This window comes from Zonotrichia leucophrys, chromosome 3 (assembly GCF_028769735.1).
Source record: "Zonotrichia leucophrys gambelii isolate GWCS_2022_RI chromosome 3, RI_Zleu_2.0, whole genome shotgun sequence".
NCBI classification, from domain to species: domain Eukaryota; kingdom Metazoa; phylum Chordata; class Aves; order Passeriformes; family Passerellidae; genus Zonotrichia; species Zonotrichia leucophrys.
Window position 1 is genome coordinate 64489183 of NC_088172.1, and position 18563 is coordinate 64507745.

An 18563-nucleotide genomic window follows, 5' to 3' on the forward strand; every position below is an offset into this window, starting at 1 on the left:
AACTGTTCTGAAAGTGTTTCCTATAAGAAGTTTGTCCTGTGTGAGCTCTGTATCGTTGCCTAAAAGAGGTAATTTAATGGCTCTAATGTAGAAAGCTGCTATAGGTGACCTCTTGATCTTGTCTGTTCTGGTGATCTTTGTGCTTCTGTGCTTAACTCATGACAGGCCCAGACCAGTTGTTACTGTGTGTTCACACTTACATGTATATGCATAAGGAAAGTAAGATTTTGGTGCTCTAGTGCACTTGCCTCAGGTTTAAACAATGGTGCATTTAAAAACACAACGTTTTTAAAGTATGAAGTTAAATGAATATTGACAAGATAAGTGGAACCTGCATAATTTGTTGTGACCTTCATGATGGAGAGCTCTTGCTGTTAGAGTTACCTTCAAGAGTACTGCATAAAGCCTGTGTTAATGTAAATATGAGATCACTGCTAAAGAGTGGAAATGCAGTTATTCAGTAAAGATTGTTGGGAGCATTTGTAATAGCTGGAAGATCATCGTATGATCTTTTCTATTTGAAGTAAGGAAGCCGCTTGGGTTTCCCACTTTGTGAAATAGTTGAAGACAAGAGATCCGAAGTTATTTGGTGCTTGAGATTTACTCTTTTTTCTTTACCTTTCATCCAGACTCCTTATTTGTTTTCTACCCAGGATTTTGCACATGTTTAAGATTCTCATTTTAATTACAGTTCCTGGTGTTTTTAATGAACATTGTTACTACAAGTTGAATGATGATGACAGTAATTTTAACATCTTACTTTTCTTCTTGAAGGTTTTGACTGGAATCTTGTATTCAAGTGGGATTACATGACACCAGAGCAAAGAAGAGCACGACAAGGAAATCCAGTTGCTCCCATAAAGTATGTCTGTACCACCATTTCTCAAATAGATTGTAGTTTGCAATTAAGGAGAGTTAGAAATCATCTTCTTTGAGTCTGAAAGAATATCTTCACTATATCTTAGATAAAAAATGAAATTTCATTCATTTATATGGAGCCTTATGAGATTCTCAGAAATAAATGGTATTTTAAAAATTGCTTAAAACACACTAGTTAATTGTTTATCCTTAAGAAAAAGTAGATGTCACTCTGTTTAAAGTTGGTATGTTTTGAGAGCTGTAAATACAGCATCAGTTTTAATGTATTTTGCTGGCACAAATTGCCATCCTTAAAGTAAGTGATTTGTGAGCCAAGTGGAAATTTGGAAGCTACCTCAGAAGGTGGTAATGGCCATAGAAATGTCCCATTGGAATGTGTGGAAACAACATTTGAATTGATAGATGCAAAGTAAGTTTCATTCAAAAACATTGCCAGTTTTTTCAAGAAACTATTAATCTTGATGTACAAACAATAGTTACCCCCATGTTCATGGTTCTGTAACTAATTTGTTTTTTTCTTTTTTCTTTAGGACACCCATGATAGCTGGTGGATTATTTGTGATGGACAAATCCTATTTTGAAGAACTAGGAAAGTATGACATGATGATGGATGTTTGGGGTGGAGAAAACCTAGGTATGTGTATTATTTCCCTTCTGATCAACCTTGAATGAAAGCAGGTTTCATAATTTCCCTTATTGTCAAGGACTCATGGTTTTCCTGATTTTGTGCAAAGAGGATTAAAAAATAGCATTTAAATTTCATACACTTTATTGGCAAAATCCAAAACATTTATTTCAATGAAAGAATTATAACAAATGAAAAATTATATGCTAAATATGAGGGAATAAAAGTATTAGCTCATTGAGCAGTTACTTTTTTTTGTAATGTAAGTTGGTTAGTAAAAAATACAGGCTGTAGATTGGCAATTAAGTATAATAATGTTTAAATGCTGACAGTTGAAGGCACGTTTTTAAGATGTTGCTTAATTTAATCATGAAAAGTGGAATGCAGGAGAATGAATTTGATGTTATTAGATACACCTTAATAAATCAATTAATTTAGCTGACTGAAGAATTATCTGTTTCTGAACTTTGCCAGTAGTATTCTGCCTGGCATCTGAACTTAGTGAATTTTGTAGTTTTATACCCCTTCTTTAGCCCTATGAGATATTAATGGTTGAGAAGGCATTTCTTCTGTATTTTCAGATGTTGACACAAGTGAGATTTAAGCAAGAGAGGTGAGGGCCTGAGAGAACCTGTGCTTTAGCCATTCTCTTTTGAGCTGGTGGTTAAATCTGGCATTAGTAGGTTTTTCTGGCTGTTTGCATTACAGCATTGTGCAAAGGTTTTCTCCAGTTACAGCCAGTATACTTGTTTTAAAACAAGAAATATTTGAAAGGAGCAGAATTTTACACCTCCTCAAGAATTCCAGTTTTTCATTAATTTAGTTTTTTGAGGTAGAGATGCATCTCAGACATTCCAAGTATGCGTTTTAGGAATGCTTCTAAGCATAGAAGCTTCCCTGCTGCACATGCTAGCTGCAAAATCCTGAAATACATTGAACTTGTAAAAACCCACGAGTATTTTGAGTTACTGAAATCTGCATATGCATTAAGCATATGCTGGGCCTACAAGGAAATGTCTGCTGTGTGGAGACATGGTAACCAAATGTTCAGTGCTGCTGTAACACACTGAAAAGTTGGAAGGGGCATTCCTACAGTCCTGTCTCGGACCATCCTGGGCAATACTCAAAGAAACCCTACGGGTATTTTGGGCAGTTACATTCCATGTCTCTGTTGTCTTGCTATTTTGGCTGTATATTGCTAAATTTTATTTATGTAAACATAGTAATTTTTCATTTTTTAAATGTCCTGGAAAGTCGTTGGATAAATTTAATGCTGCAATACTCTTTTCACTCTGAAAACACTTTTGCCACTCAAGCACTTAAATATTTGATTAGTTACAAGCGTGTTCTTGAGCTACTGAGTTTTTTTCTGAACACTTAGCAACTACTTTTATGCTTTGATAATTGAGGCCTTGATAGCAGGAAAGGGCACAAGCAACAGCTTCTCTCTCAAGGATGCCAAGAGATGTTTATTTTGCTCCTGCTCTATTCAGTTCCTCCCCCTCCTTGGGAAGAAAAAGATGGAGACTTAGGGGTGCCTGAAAAGCTGGCAGAAGGCAGCTAATGGTTTCTTCCTAGTTGTTGGACTAATTGAAGATGAGTAAAATTCACATGGCATATGATTTAATTGGCAATAAATGACACATGCAGCAGATAACTGGAAATCTGTGATGTGCAGTTTAAAATTCAATGTGCACACTTGTCAGGCCTCTTTACTCTCAAGTATAGCTCTACATCAGGGGCTTGGTGTTACATGCAAATAAATGCTAAATGGGCTAGCAAAATAATTCTGCACATCATATTCATTTATAAAAGCTAGCATTTTTCCTTCAAGCATGTACAGAGCAGCTGTTATGAGGTTTTGTTCACATGTCAGTACCAATTTGACAAATTTTAAGATGAGCCTGCAGTATTTTCTCTAAATTGCCCAAATTACCATGAAGATAGGTACATTCTCAGACTGCTGCTAAATGTAACTGGTAATGCATGTGTGCTGTACAAAAAGTGGATCAAGATTAGTTCCATCTCTTTTCCAACTCAGAAACTTCAGTTCTCAGTATGTTTATGATGCTTTTTGATTAGCTTAGGAGAATCAGAGTATACCAGAGAGCTGGGTGGACGTTGAGAAGGTTTGGGTCTAATTTGAAAACCTAGGCTTTTCGTACTAGTTTTTCTAAAATCAGGGAGTGAGTAAGACATTTCTTGTCTTCTGTATTGATGACACACTCTAATAAAAAGAACAAATCTCTTACAGAAATGTAACTTGATCTCATAAAGAATTATTGATGTGCTGCTTATGCCTTTTCATTTAAAAACTATGTCCACTGAACTTGCTCTGGTAGTTACATTTCCGACTGTTGGAGTATAACAAAAGAGATTTCTTAAATGAGTTTGTGGGGTTGTTTTGAGTTTTAGTTGCTGTATATTTGTTCTTTTTCCATGCAGGCTTTGGAAGCAATGTTGGTGCAAGTAGTAATTAGTTTGCTTCTCCCTGTATTCTCGTCCTTTGCTGTGTTTCCCACTGAGCTATTTTGTGTCATATTCACTTTTTTTGAGATTCTTCACAATCTAAGGTGCTGAAAGGTGTACAAAAATGAAAAATTAGTTGTCTTATGTGAATACTGTCAAAGACAATGTTGTCATTCACGTTTTTGGAGTATGATCTGTCTACAGCTTGAGATATGTTGACTGTCTAAGATTCATGAATATGACAATCAAGAAGAAAGGCAGTTAACTTACTCAGTCAACAGCTGAAATCACAGCATCTCTATTTACTTTTATTTTTTTCTAAATTTTCTCTGGACATGCAGTGAAGATAACAGTTCTCTAACTTGTGGTTGTGGGAAAGTTATCTCTCCAGGTGACTTCTGCCATCAGAAGTTGAAGTTAAGAAAAGTTTCAGACCTTTGTGTCATCACTAGGTGGCTCAGATCATTAGTTTGGCTTAGACATGTGCTGTCCATAACCTTGAATTTACAGAAGCTATGTTTTTATTTGGTCTATCCTCAAGTCAACATTGACTTGATATAATTCCTTCCACTGTTTGGGAGTGTTTATCTGCTGTAATAAGTTAACAACTCAAACCTATTGGTTATTTTAGTTTGACTTGGTTTCACTTATCTTCAGTTATTCTATTTTCAGCTGAAAATTTTTGTTATAAACTCGGTCATTAATTTATTTATTACATGTGCCTACTATTGTTTGCCATTCAGATAAAGCACATATACCTAAGTCACTGGCAAATTGCAGGAGGATTTATGGATTTGGGCAACACTGGTAACTTCAGATAAGAGAAGATACACATTTTGCTTCCAAGATAGTATGTTTATTTCTGCTGAGCTTGCACAATCATAAATGCTTTAGATACATGCCTTTGTTTATCCTACAACTTACTAAATAAACTGTCTCTCTTGATCTTCTCAACAACAATCACTGAAAACCTTCTCTGTAAATATAATGCAAAATAACAGTAGTAAATGATGTTGGTCTTTCATTCCTGTTTTTATTTCAGAGATCTCATTCAGAGTTTGGCAATGTGGTGGGAGCCTAGAAATCATCCCTTGCAGCAGAGTGGGTCACGTATTCCGCAAACAGCATCCCTACACGTTTCCGGGTGGGAGTGGTACTGTGTTTGCAAGGTGAGTGCTGAATAGCAGTGGTTTGGGTTTCCTCAGATGGTCAGCAGGTGGCAGCAATTCCATTTCAGGGATCTTGTCTTCAGAAAAACTTGCAATATTATCTATCATGGTAAAATATTAATTAAAAAGAAACTAATGACTTTGAGTCAGCTATGTAGATTGAGAGAAGAACCTATGAGTTGCAAGAGGGAAACTTCTAGTGGACACAGACTGAGAATCTGGAAAATAGGGAAATGCTTAGCTTGGTATTTCATCAATATTGTGTGTATTTGATTTTAAAGGAGGCTTTATTTTGAAAACTGTCATAAAACTTCATTTTGTAGAAACAGTTGCATTGTTCACTAAAAGCCACGGTACGCTAAGTTATGAATGTGCTTTGCTTGCTTTTCATTAATACATGATCAGCATGTGAGACACAAATATTATGGAAACTGATTTCAGTATTTATGCCAGTCTGTTGGTAACTTGGTTCTCTATAATATTTGCCTTTCCTGTGCTATGTTTAAAAATGCATTCTCTACAGACCTAAGAAATTGCAGTTTTAAAGGCTTAGATTAATATGCCTGTTAATTTTCCTGTTGGTATCCATGCATAGCAGTAGCTGAAATACTGAGCTGTCTCCTCAGTTTCTCTTCTATAAAGTGCTGTGAACCGCATGTTCATAGTGGTTTTGACTTAATATGGATAAAAGTATGGCATAAATGTATTGAGGGCATTTTGGTCAAGGCTGCATCAGTTGTAGCTGAAGAATCACTGTAGATTTTGGTTTAGAGACTTGAACTTGATGCTCACGGAGCTGGAGAAGTACAAGTCTCAGCTAAAGATTCTGTGGGCTAAGAGCTGGAAATAAAATTGTTTATTTACACTTGAAGGGATGTGGAGCCCAAACTCTGTTTAACATGAAGCAACACAGAGTGCAGATGTACTTAAATTCGTAAGAATGTTCTAAGCTGCTGATATTTTTGGACTCATGATTTACTTTATACTGAGGAATCTCCTTAGGGTGTAGTTCTTCCCTTCCATGCTGGTTATGCCACCAAGGTGACTTTAATGAATTGAATATCTGCTAAAATGAAGTCACTGTCCTGGTTTTTTCAGTATAGAAGGAACTCTAGTATTTTTTTTCTTTTTTCCCATTCTTTGACATATACATTTTATGCTACAGTGAAAAATGAATAATAGTACTTATGTGAAAACAAAAGCTAGCAATGAAATGTCCTCAGTACATCACATCTCTGTTCCAACATTTATAGTGTGCATCAGGAGTGTTGAAAGCTTTGCCTTTTAAACTGCATTGTGTAAGCTTAGGATACAACTGGTGTAGTTTAATGAGGTTTTGAAATGACAGTGCCATAACAAGGAGCATGGTTAATAAAAGTGAATAAATTTATGAATATACTGCGCACTTTACCCACTCCTGCAGCTTTTCCATCTTTGGGGTGTTGCCAAGATACTGCTTTTCTTGTGCTGTTAAATAGCTTTCTTGGAGGTCAAACCAATATAATGGGATGCCTTAAAATCGATTTTAGCAATGAGAGGATAAGAAACCCTAGGTAGTAGGATGTCCTTGTAGTACAGGTGTTATAATACACGTGTGTAGGACCATGGTGCCAAGAAAGCTGGTGCATGGAATCTGTGCTGGTGGTGCAGTTGGGACGTGTTGGCTTTGCCATCATCTGTCTCTTGGCTGTAGGCAGCTTGTTCTGGACTCCTCTCTTTTTAGCTGGCTAGTCAGTATGTGCTGCCTTTTGGCAGCCCAAACAGGTTGGTAATTTTGGGTGGGAGACTGGGAGTCCTGTTTCATGGGAGAGGGACCACATCACCATGTCCTGGCTGTGTGATGTGGGCAGGGACAGCTTGTGTGGCCAGTGCTGCCTTAACACAGCACTCCAGTGAGCCTTGCAGGCCCAGTCTGCTCCAAGAAAAGCTGCCTCTGATCTCTGTGTTCTATTTCATTAAGTGGCTCAACATTAAGTGTATCCCATGCTGTGTTCCTCAGCACCCTGAGTTCTTTAGGGCCTTGCTAGTTTAGGCAGTTCTCAGCATCTGCACAGCGTTCATATTTGTGTCACACGAAGCCTGAGCTCTTCTTCCTCCATGAGTATGGGCCAGTGGGATACAGGCAGGCATTCTGGCCTTGACAGTGCCTTTGGGGTGGTTACACCCTGGCAACCAAAGTTACTTCCTCTCTCACCACCCAAATCTGTTTGGCCTCTGGGCATCCAAGCTGCTTACTGGGCAGACAGGAGGGGCTGGGTGACTGACACTCACACAGGCCTGAGAGACTGCAGGTGAAGATACATTCACATAGCTTCTAATCTGAATCTAGTAGGATTTTACTTACAAAAAATTTAATCTTTGCAAGAAAAAAATCAGTCCTCAAACAAAAAATTATTCAGATTGGTCTTGTGAAATTTTCATTCGCCGTATCCTATTTGCTCAGCAACCTGCAAGCCTCCTCACTTAACCTTGATTGTTCTGTCTTTTGAATTGGAAAATCATATTAAAGTAGTTATTTGCTTACTGAGTTCACTCCGGTTGCTTTAGGTGAACTTTCTGCCAAATGTAAAGTAAGCTTCAGAGCATGGCAGTTGCAAGTGAAGTAAGACTTCCTTTTCAAAGCATAAAATTATGAACAGTAGAAGTAAATGAGTTTTACATGGAAGCCAGGGGAGGGGAAAAGTCATTGCACCATGTTGCAGTCCAAAAGGAAATGTAAAGACACCAATTACATAAATACAGGAATTTTAGTTAGAGATGTGTTTGATTAGAAGTAAAACATTTGGATTAGTATTTTTTTCCCACTTATTAGAATAATCAATCTTTCTCAAATTTTAAAACATTTCCTCTTACCTCAGCCATAGAAGTCTTGATTGTTTCATAGGCTTGAGTATTGTGACAGCTTGTGTCTTTTTGGAACTTTGAGTGCATCAACCTAATAAATTCCATGAAGTTTGCCGAAAGAACTGAAAGATCTGTGTTAAGTTCTGGATGAAAACCTGCAGCAGTGACGAGTGTGGAAAAGATATAAATTTCATTATAAATGCATTAATTTCAGTTATGCTACTCTAATGGTTTTCTATTACTTGGGTCTTTATTTATAGGGAGTCTGCTGTCTGACTTGGGCCAACTCAGTGTATAGTACTGGGAAGGGTTAAAATTATTCTGAGGAAAAATTGGATGGTTTAATTGCACCTAGAGAAAATATAACCCATGTGTTTCATATGATTGTCCCTAGAAATACACGCAGAGCAGCAGAAGTCTGGATGGATGAGTATAAAAATTTCTATTATGCAGCAGTGCCTTCAGCCAGGAATGTACCTTATGGCAAGTAAGTCACAAATGCTTCTTTGCCCTATTTGTTAATTCTTCATGACATAGCACCTTCTGAGGTGAAAGCAGTGCTAAATCTGATGTTGTCTCTAACATATTTCTACAGTTCTACTGTTCTTGAGTTTTCTGTGTATTCCATAAAATATATATACAGTAGCCTGACTCTAAAAACTTTTTTTTTCTCCTCTAGTATTCAAAGCCGAATGGAGCTCCGAAAGAGACTTAGCTGCAAACCCTTTAAGTGGTATCTTGAAAATGTTTATCCTGAGTTACGGTGAGTTTTGGCTGAAACAGAGTTCATATGGAATTTTCATTTTTGGCCTCCCCAGAAATCATTGGTTTCTCTTCCTCCATACTTGGATGTAAAGAATGTGTTTTACTTTATCTGTGAATGCAATGCTTCATGCAGATTTATTTGCTTTTTTTATTAGTTCTGTTCCTAAAGAGTAATTTTTCCATAGCTAGCTGCTTTTTCTACTTTTGGCAGCTACAGCTGCAATATTTTAGAGAAGAGTGTCCAAAGGACTGAACTTACCTGAGCCTGAGATTAGTCCCCTACCCAAGCCATATGCTCAAAAGCACATATTCTGTATCCTGTTGTCATCCCTTTAAAGCTTTTGCCTATGCCTAAGCCCATGCCTAGTTAAGTGAGGAGACTGAATCTCATGGCAGTGCAAATGATGACATTCAGCAGACAAGAGGGCCTGGTGTGTTTGGCAGACAAGGGTAGATGTCTAAGGCTCTGAGAAGCTGAGTCTCCTATTCCTTCATGTCTCCTTTTCTCTTGTCACTGAATAATCATTGACTTCTGGGAAGCGCTGAGAAGGGGGAAGTGAGGGATGACACTGCAAACAGTTTCTGTAACATGAACATCTTAGCTAATGAGAAATCCTCCAAGAGAAATGCTTTTTGAAAGGATAGAAAGATTTTGGTTAAATAATCCATTAAGAAGGATGTTGGTCAGATCTGAGCCCACTAACTGGTCTGACTAGCCTGTCAACCTAATACTGGTAGTGTAGTGGTGTAAGATATTGTGTGTATCTTGTAAGAATACTTGAGGTTTTTTCCCTGGGGCCACTTCATGTCAGTGGTGCTTGGTAACTGCTAGAGACATCCAGCCTTGAGATGCAAAAGCAGCCCCAGCTATTACAGCCCCAGTGCAACATGTGCAGAACCATACATACTAATGAGTCTCAGAAAGCAGGATGATACTGAGGAATTAAGTTCTCCTTTATTTGCTCTTAAGAGTGCCAAAGGATATTTGCTTTTGTTTTTGAGAAAAAATGTGTCCCCTGAAAAATGTGCTACCATAAGCATTACTTACATCTAATGTTGTCTTGTTCTGTCATCCCTCATGTGCTCATTCTGCTGCGTTGAATTATTACACTCATATTATAGTCTGGAGATTTTAGAGGCTCTGATATGTCCTTGTTTTACTGTTCAACTCATGGGCTCTACCCACAACTGTACTTTGCTGAATGGACTTGCCTAGGTGATTCCATGCCAGGAGTGTACTTTATGTGCAACCATTAGAAAGTAGATATCAGAAAAACTTTGATTTTTTTTTTTTCAAATTCCTAACCCCTTTTTTAACATTTCAGTAAAAAGTCTGAGAAACATGTAGTGTCCTATTTCTGCCACAAGCTAAGTTGCCTGAAAAGACAAAAGGACTTGATGAGCTAATTGATAACATTAAGCTTTGAGTCACTTTAAATGATAAGTCATCTTTAATTTGATTTTTGTGCCACATTTGTATGTTCACCCTCCTTCTCTGGTACAAGTCTTCTGGTACTGTGTGTGTGGTAAGCTTGCAAGTTTACTCATACTTGATCAATTCATGATTAGATAATTGCCTCCCCTCAAAAGATGATAGAGATTTTCAGATGATAGTCATCATTCATCCTTAACCTCTCGTCTTAAAAGTGCTCTGAGTGTTTTTACAAACAAGGAGTTTAAAAAAAAAAAATAGGAAAAACCTGCCAAACAAACCCTGAACTGAATCAAGCAGATATTTCTGGTTTTGTTTTAGGGTACCTGATCATCAAGATATAGCCTTTGGGGCTTTGCAGCAGGGTACCAATTGCCTTGACACTTTGGGCCATTTTGCAGATGGTGTTGTTGGAGTTTATGAATGTCATAATGCCGGGGGAAACCAGGTCTGTATGCCATTAATTTCGCTTTCTACACTAATTCTTGAACAAAAGAAAGAAAGTTAAGCTAAACTTTTAAACTCAAGCAGTTACTGTGTACTGATGAAAGATGAATCTAAACCAGCACATCAGTTGTTACAGATGGGCTAAAAAGCTTCTCCCTCAAATATAATTTTGTGTTTTCAGGATTAGAATCTGAGCCCAGAGATTCATTCAGTGAGCACCACATTATCCCCTTCCTTTGTCACTATTGCACTAGAGGCCATAGCTTCCTTCTCAGAGGTTTTGCACTTGCATAGAAAGCTTTTTTCCAATGAAATGGTGTGTTTGATTTTTTGGGAGCAATTTTTACTTACGAAAATATTTGGGTTGCATTAAGCATATGGCCTAAGATCAGCAAAAGAAAAGAATGCTTTGCTGTGCTGCACTGTTAATCATTTACAGTTTGCAATAGTGGAGTTTAAAAAAAATCTGTCATAAATCCCCATTTGGCTCCTCTAGAAAACAGCAGTGCCTAAATGTTCACTCACAGTAAGGGGAGTGTTTTAACAAATCCTTTCTAATCCTACTCCTAAACTAATTGTAAATGTGTCAGATCTTTAAATGAGAGCATTAATTATTTCAAAGAATCTATTTATGCAGTTGTGACTTAGTTATCATTCATGAAATGCACACAGAGGTTCTCACTGCTTTGTGTGCTGCTTTGTCACTAAATCCTTGTCAGATTAAACCTGACTTTAAATCAAATGTAATATTAATGTGTCAAATACAGCTGTTAAAATAGAAGGCTGACCAATTTAAAACTACTCTTGAATGAGTGTCAGAAGTTTCCTCTAATTTAAATTAGAAGAGGAAAAACCTAAAATAAGATGAAGCCTAAAATGAAGTAATTTCCTGGAAGATGTGTGATATTTTTTGAGGAGTTAAGGGCATTATAGGCTGTGGCAATCTTCTATAACTTGAAGAGTGTATTCTGTCTTATGTTCAGCACAACTTAAAATGCAAAAGCTAAGTAAAAATGGGATTTCTGCCCCCTTTTTCCCCTGCTCTCCCCTCCTCCAGGCTGGTACAACTCAGGGGTAGTTGTGCACCTCCAGAGGGCTGAGTAGCTTGTGGTGTGCTCGACAATATACCAATATGCAGGGTTGTGATAAAGAGCTAAAGGTAAAGCCAAATGCACTTAGGTCCACGGGGAAGGTTTCAGGTTAGTTTGTCTACTGACTTTTTATTTCTGATTTGACACAGATTTTCTCAGATGTTCTGATTTTTGCAATATACAATTTCCAGCCTGTGCCCTGAGCATATACACTGCTTACAGTTTCTCCTCTGGTGTAGTGGAACTTGTTCCATCTTACCTCCATTATAGTCATAGTTACTGATCTGTGGAGGAAAGTATCTATACACTGTGTCTTGTAACATGAGGGGCAATCATGTAGATGTTTCCAGCAACAGGGCTTGGAGCTTTCATGAAGCAGCTGTACTTTGGCTTTTAAAAGGGTTCACTTCTTGCATAATTTCTGTTGTGGCTGGAACTCATACAGCTTTTTGATGGAAGGGTAGAGATGTATAAAGGTAATAATTTCAAGGCTCTAATTCTGACTGCAGGGTTCTCAGATGCAAGTTTTACTACATCCCTGGTAGTATTTTCAACTGTCATTTTTCACTATAAATCTTACCAGGGAAGAGTTTGGGGCCGTTTGTGATTCCTGATAAGCTCTGAAAAGAACTTGCTTAATTCCTTTAGTTGTGACTAAAAAAAGTGGCTATTAATATTTTATTATACATTAATGGTTCTTGTTGCCATCTTACTGGCCAGAAATGAGAAGGCAAGTAATTTTGCTGTCATCTGAGTTTAACATGCTGAGAGTAAAAGGAGAAGTTATCAGCTAAGAGTTTGGAAGACAAAGGGATACACAGATTTGTCCTGGCTTTGCTTTGTTTTCCACAGTTGTCATCATTCTAGTACTTGCTGAATGCAGTACAATAAGCCCATCCAGTGGCTTGGGACCTGTATGGTTGTGATTACTTGTAATCTTTTGGGCTGCAAATTCTGAGTGTTCTGAACATGTCTTCCCAAAGAGATTTAATAATTATTAAATCTGCTGAGTTTCAAAGTAATTATACATTTATTTTATTTCTGAAACATTGATTACATGCAAAATAACATTTAAATGTTATTTAACATACACGCTTGGCCCTGTATGTCTAAGGTTGTGTATTATACACCACTAAATCCTCTTTAAGTTGCTTGAGAGAAGCTAATCATGCCATTTTAAGTAGTTTATAAGCATGATTTGAATCATTAGCCTGGCTTTAATCAAGTGGCTTCTTTCCTCAAAGGGTAGTTAGACAAATGGAGACCAGTGTGGACCCTGGAGAGCAAACTTGAAAGGAGAGAGGCATATGGAGAGAGTCTGAACATCAGTGCAAGATCAGGCTCTGTGTGAAAAGATGCTGAGATCAAACAAGCTGGGCAGCAGTATATGCAGAACAGCTTCTCTTTGCTCTCTATTTAAGAGTTGCATATTTAAATACATTTAACAGAGATTCTGTTGTACATCATGCCTTGGATAGGAGGAACATTCTCTCTATCCCTTTTGTGTATTGCTTTCTGGTGGTCTTAATTGTATTAAGAACTGCTGTTTCCTCACTGTGGTCCATGTGCTTTGTTCAGTGTGTGGGCAGGGTGGCCAGTGGTGCTGCGGACCAAGCTTTTAGGGGTTTTATGTACATAATTATGTATATTTACATGTATATTGTATTATGTATATTTACATGTATATTTATATGTATATTTACAAATGTAGAAATCCTTCCACAAAGAAGAAGGGGACAGGTGTAATACACACACACACAAAAATAAATACCTAACCAAATAAGCATTTGGAGGAGTATCTTCCAGGAGGCCCTGTGTGACTGGCAGCAGCAGCTGTGTAAAGCCAGCAGAGGGAGCAAACAGCAAGCTCTGCCCTGAGCTGATGTGCGGACACTGATGCAATTGGAATTACTGTTTGAAATGGACTTTTCATCTCCTGCCCCGTGGGAAGCAATGAACTGTTCTAATGCCAGTACATAGCTTTTTTGCAGGATTTTAACTTGGGCTGTCAATGCAGAGGTAGCATGTATTAACATACACAATTTTGTACACTTTTTGTTTCTTCCTTTTTGTAGGAATGGGCCTTAACAAAGGACAAGTCAGTGAAACACATGGATTTGTGCCTTACTGTTGTGGACAGAGCTCCTGGTTCACTAATAAAACTTCAGGGCTGTAGGGAAAATGACAGCAGACAGGTTAGTATGTCATGATTGCACTCTGCAAAAGGTGGGGAAAACAAGGATGGTGAATAAACAATGCCCTGGTGATCTGTCATGTCTTTTGTAGGCTCTACTTTTACTACTGTTTGTGTGTGGGAAGCTAGGATTCATGGTGTCATCAGGGCAGAATAAGCTTTATCCCAACAGGGCCTCATGTAAAGGTTTCACCCATTGCTGTGTAACAGCATTCAACTGCCTCGTGTGTCTTCTGAAAGAGTTTGTGTGTTCCACAATGTCTTTTTGAAAGGTCTCACTCAGTGAAGTTTGACTATTATGTATGCTGTTTCTCAGAAGAATGTGTTTTGGCTTCTTTTCAGTTGTGGCCTGCTTATAGCAGCCCTAGAAATCGTCAAATTCATTTTTATCAATGCAGCATTGTAACTTCATCTATTTCCCATGACTGAGGAAATTCACATTTGCAGAGTCATACCATCTTTTTGATCTAGTCATAAAACAACTCATCTCTTTCTGCTCAGTCATCAGTTCTGATCATCTGCCAGCTTCCTTCTATATCTGTTTGCAGACAGGTTACTGAAACACTGTTTATTGATGAAGGAAGGGAATATTCTTGCCACTCTTCAGAGCAGGAAACTAAGGAAATAAGATTTTCTTTATAAGGTTTACAGGCATATTATGGTAGACATACAAGAGAAACCACCCCCCTTTTTTTTTAAATCCTGTATTTGGAATTTATTCTTGACATCATCTTGGACAAAGAACTTTTGACAGCACAGATTTCTTATCTTTTGTAGAATTGAAAGGTGTCTGACAAATTTCTGGATTTCTGTAGAGTTGACTATAGTGAATGTGCTTCTTGCTTCTCTATGCTCAGTATTGTAGTGCTATGTGGATGGACTTTGATTCTCATATTGTTCTTCAGACCAAAGGTGTCACACAGGTAACAGGGTGAGGTAGTATATTTGAGAACTTCTGAACTAGATGGAAATGTGTTGGTGTATTCTGTGTCTTGGAGAGTGTTAGCAGAAAGAGCTGTTCTGGCAAGGCTTGCCAGAACTTACATACTCTTACTCGAGGATCATCCAAACTGCTCCTGTTATTGCAGTTTGTACACATTTCCAGGCACAAGCCAGGGAAGCTTATGAAGACTGCAAAGGACATGATGTAGAATTCTTCCTTTTCCTGCTTTTCCAGGTCAATAACTGTATTTTCTCTTCCAGAAATGGGAACAAATTGAAAGCAATTCTAAACTGAGGCACGTTGGCAGCAACCTCTGTCTAGACAGCCGAAATGCCAAAAATGGTGGTCTCACCGTTGAGATCTGCAATCCTTCTTTGTCACAGCAGTGGAAATTCACACTTAATCTGCAGCAGTAGAAGGACTTACAAGCAAAGTGCTGTTTCAACTGAAAAACATTGGGCAAAGTTTTGATTGAATTACTGATGTATTTCTTAAAACTTTCCACGGAACTTATATACCTCAGTATTCCACCTTTATCTGAAAGTAGAGTGCTGAAGCAGACACCAGGGATCCAGGGGACTCGGAGCACTGCAAAGATGTCACTGAGCATTACTTCACAGGAAGAAGGAATTGTGCTGCAGACTTCAACTGTTCCTTTCTGTCTTCAGCTACTACTTGCACAGCAGATAATTAACTCTAGGAACAACTGACGTATTGTAAACAAAAGGATCTGAAGAAACATCTGTGGGGAACAGTGTGGGAGGGAGGGTGGGAAAAATTACTCGGAGAAGGTCATTTGAAAACTCCATTGGAATAGAAGTCATGGTTTGTCATTTCCAGAACCAGAAGTGTCATTTTGAAGTTTCTTTTTTTTCCTCCTGTGTGTACTTGGTAATTTGAATATGAACTTTTCTATGATGGACTCTAAATATAAATATGTGAAAGTATATATATTGTCATCTCCCAATGATTTGTATCAGTTTTCATCATCCTATAATTATCAACAAAGTGATTGACATATGTATAACCAGAAATTGGATTGGAGTGCTAGGAGAGAGAAACTCGGAGGGTGCGGATTTTGTGCTGCTGGGTGTGATGTCCCTGCTAACACTGGATGCTTTTGCTTTGCAAACTGGATCTACTTCTTAACACTTCAACCTCGCTGGAGATCATGAAACTTAGGAGGAGAAAGAAAATAGCAGAGGAAGTCAATGCATCTGCCCAGATGATTGCTTGGATTGTTTATTCCAGCTTGGGAATTCATCACCTGTGCTCTGGATAATGTTAAACCTGTACTTTATATTTGCGTTGATCATTTCTGTAGTACTTTGTCTTTAAAACATTTCTTCCTTTGTTACAAAATTATATAAACTGCACAGAGCTTTTGTGCAGGTGTATTGGTTCAGCAGAGTTTTATTCTGGGCCCTAATGAGGAAAAAAATTGTCTCAAACTCCCCTTTTGAGTTGTAGAAATAAGTTAGAATTGAAACACCACTGACAACAGCACAAGATCTGAATTTTGATTTGCAAGGATGAGCAGCTATGTAATATCTCTGAATTGCACTTGCTTAATTTATAGACCTACTACTGGGGAATTTTCTTCCATTTTTTTTCTTTAAATGTAGCTTTTGAATGAATTCAGGCTTGACTCTGGAAATCAGCCTGGATACCTGCATAGCCTATGTGTTTTTAACCATAGAACTTGTGCATTTTGCAGCTTCAGTCCAGCTGATGTCATTTTTATAAAACAATGCTGTCAAAGGTAACCCAAACTTTGACCTGTCCTTTCTTATGTTTGCATAGACTAAATACTTTTTTTATTAAAAGCAAATGCTTCAATGAGCTTTTAAAATGAGAAGGAAGGTAAAAAAGTATTAATAAGTAAGACAGCGTTGACAAAAATTAGTGCAGACATAGAATGCCAGGAAGTGGTTTTGGAAAGATGGATCTTGGGAAAATATAAGGGTCGATCGTAAGGAGATGCAAAACATCTGCTGTACTGTAGTATGCTGGTACAGTTCCCTTCTTTCTTTGTCCTGGAAGTAGAGTAGTTCCTGATTTTTTATTTTCCCTTGGCTGTACCTGTGCATCAGGTGTAGAGATGGTACTCTCGTGGGCAGGGTGGCTTCCCTGTGCCCAGAGATGCCTTGTGTGTCTGAAGTTATGGCCTACAGGTACCTGCTCACCTTTTGGATGGGGCCCTGAAGTCCAGTTTCACCCATCCATCATCATCTGATTTTTAAAATAAATAATTGATACTTTTTCTCTGCTTATCCACAGTCCACTTTCTCCAAAACTTGCCTGTTTTAAAGGCCAGTGGACAAACTATTTTCAGCTTTTAGTCTCTCCCTGTAGCCTTTGACCTAGCTGAAGAACTTGAAGAACGTATTTCATAAACATAGCAATAGATGCCTTCATGTTTTGGAAAACAAATGCTGAAATATGAGCTCAGCAGCAAACCAGGCTGAGGCTGGTTTGCTGGCTTTGGAAAACAGAATTTAAAAGGAAGTTAAAAAAACACCAACCATTCAGCTTCTACCGTGGAGGTATTTCCATTCACAGCTTTGATCTGATTGAGGGTGGTACAAACTGAAGTCAGCAGCTGCAACTCAATACTGACCTGCCTCTTATCTCTGAATGTGAATTGATAGTAAAGAGAAATTAAAAAAAAAAATCCATATTCCATCGCTTTAGTCTTCAATGACTGCAATATTCATAAAGTAGGAATATCTTTTCAGTAATTCCCCATGGATGTTGTGCATAGGGGTTTTAATATAGGAGCTGTATGCTTTTGTTTGAGAGAACAGACAAGAAGTGGTATCCTTTTGTTATGTTTACATGACAGTGTGCCAAAGTTACTTACTGTGATTTTAGGGGTTTTTAATGCTGAAGAAATTCATCTGTTTGAAAGGTAAATTAAGAGCCCTTGAAGCAAATTGTGATGGAGTCTCCTGAGAACTTTTCTTACCGTCTTCAGAACAAGAATGGTGATACTGTTTATTTTGCAGATTTTCAAAACATAGTTTGGAAACTGTTTTTTTCAGTTGGTTTGAAAAGTCTGCTGTACAGAGCTTGTACTTGTTCATTTTATAGATGGAAACCATCCTTGAAAATTTGTTTAACTTAAATAAAGAAGAACGCTTTATAGATAAGTGTGTGCTGGTTAATAGAGCTGAGTAAAGCCAGTAAAAGTCTGCCTGGAGCTTGTAGGTTGAAGTAGTTTTCAAACACTGCATTTCCCTTGGTTGCTTCATAAAGCTCCTGTTCTATAAGTGTGTATATGTGGGTGTATATTTGTATTTATGAAAACAGATTTTGTTTGTGTTTCATACTATAATTTTGAGGAAATTGTCTTGTTTTAGAAGCTGTATTACACTGAGGAGAGGGCTAAAGATGACTATAGTCACCTGAAAATACATTGTCAAGGCACTCACTCTCCTGTTCCTCTAGCTTCTGGAGGTTCCCACTGTGCCCCTGTTTGCTCCAGCAATCCCTGTGCCAGGGCCTGGAGCAGCTGCAGCTCTCAGCCCCTTGGGGTGCCTGTGCTCAAGGGCTCCTGTGCTCTCCCTGCTCTGTCAGGGCGGGCACTCAGTGCTGCGTGAGGTCATCTAGTGTAAATATTTAAACCAAAAAATACTTTTTTTTCTTTAATAAAGGTTTTTTTTAGGGAGCACACACTCCACCAGTCTAGTTTAGAGAGTTTGC

The 18563-nt window shown here is 38.0% G+C and overlaps 1 protein-coding gene across 1 annotated transcript in view; it reads left to right on the forward strand.

The window, feature by feature from the left end:
• GALNT2 (polypeptide N-acetylgalactosaminyltransferase 2) overlaps positions 1-15615 on the forward strand; it is an 86158-nt gene extending 70543 nt beyond the window's left edge. Inside the window, exons 9-16 of the mRNA XM_064708544.1 lie at positions 775-862; positions 1410-1513; positions 5016-5142; positions 8381-8473; positions 8666-8749; positions 10505-10631; positions 13797-13916; positions 15119-15615. Of these exons, the coding sequence (XP_064564614.1) occupies positions 775-862; positions 1410-1513; positions 5016-5142; positions 8381-8473; positions 8666-8749; positions 10505-10631; positions 13797-13916; positions 15119-15274 (899 nt within the window). The 3' untranslated portion in view covers positions 15275-15615. The remainder of the gene's footprint in view (positions 1-774; positions 863-1409; positions 1514-5015; positions 5143-8380; positions 8474-8665; positions 8750-10504; positions 10632-13796; positions 13917-15118) is intronic.
• The last annotated feature ends 2948 nt before the right edge of the window (positions 15616-18563 follow it).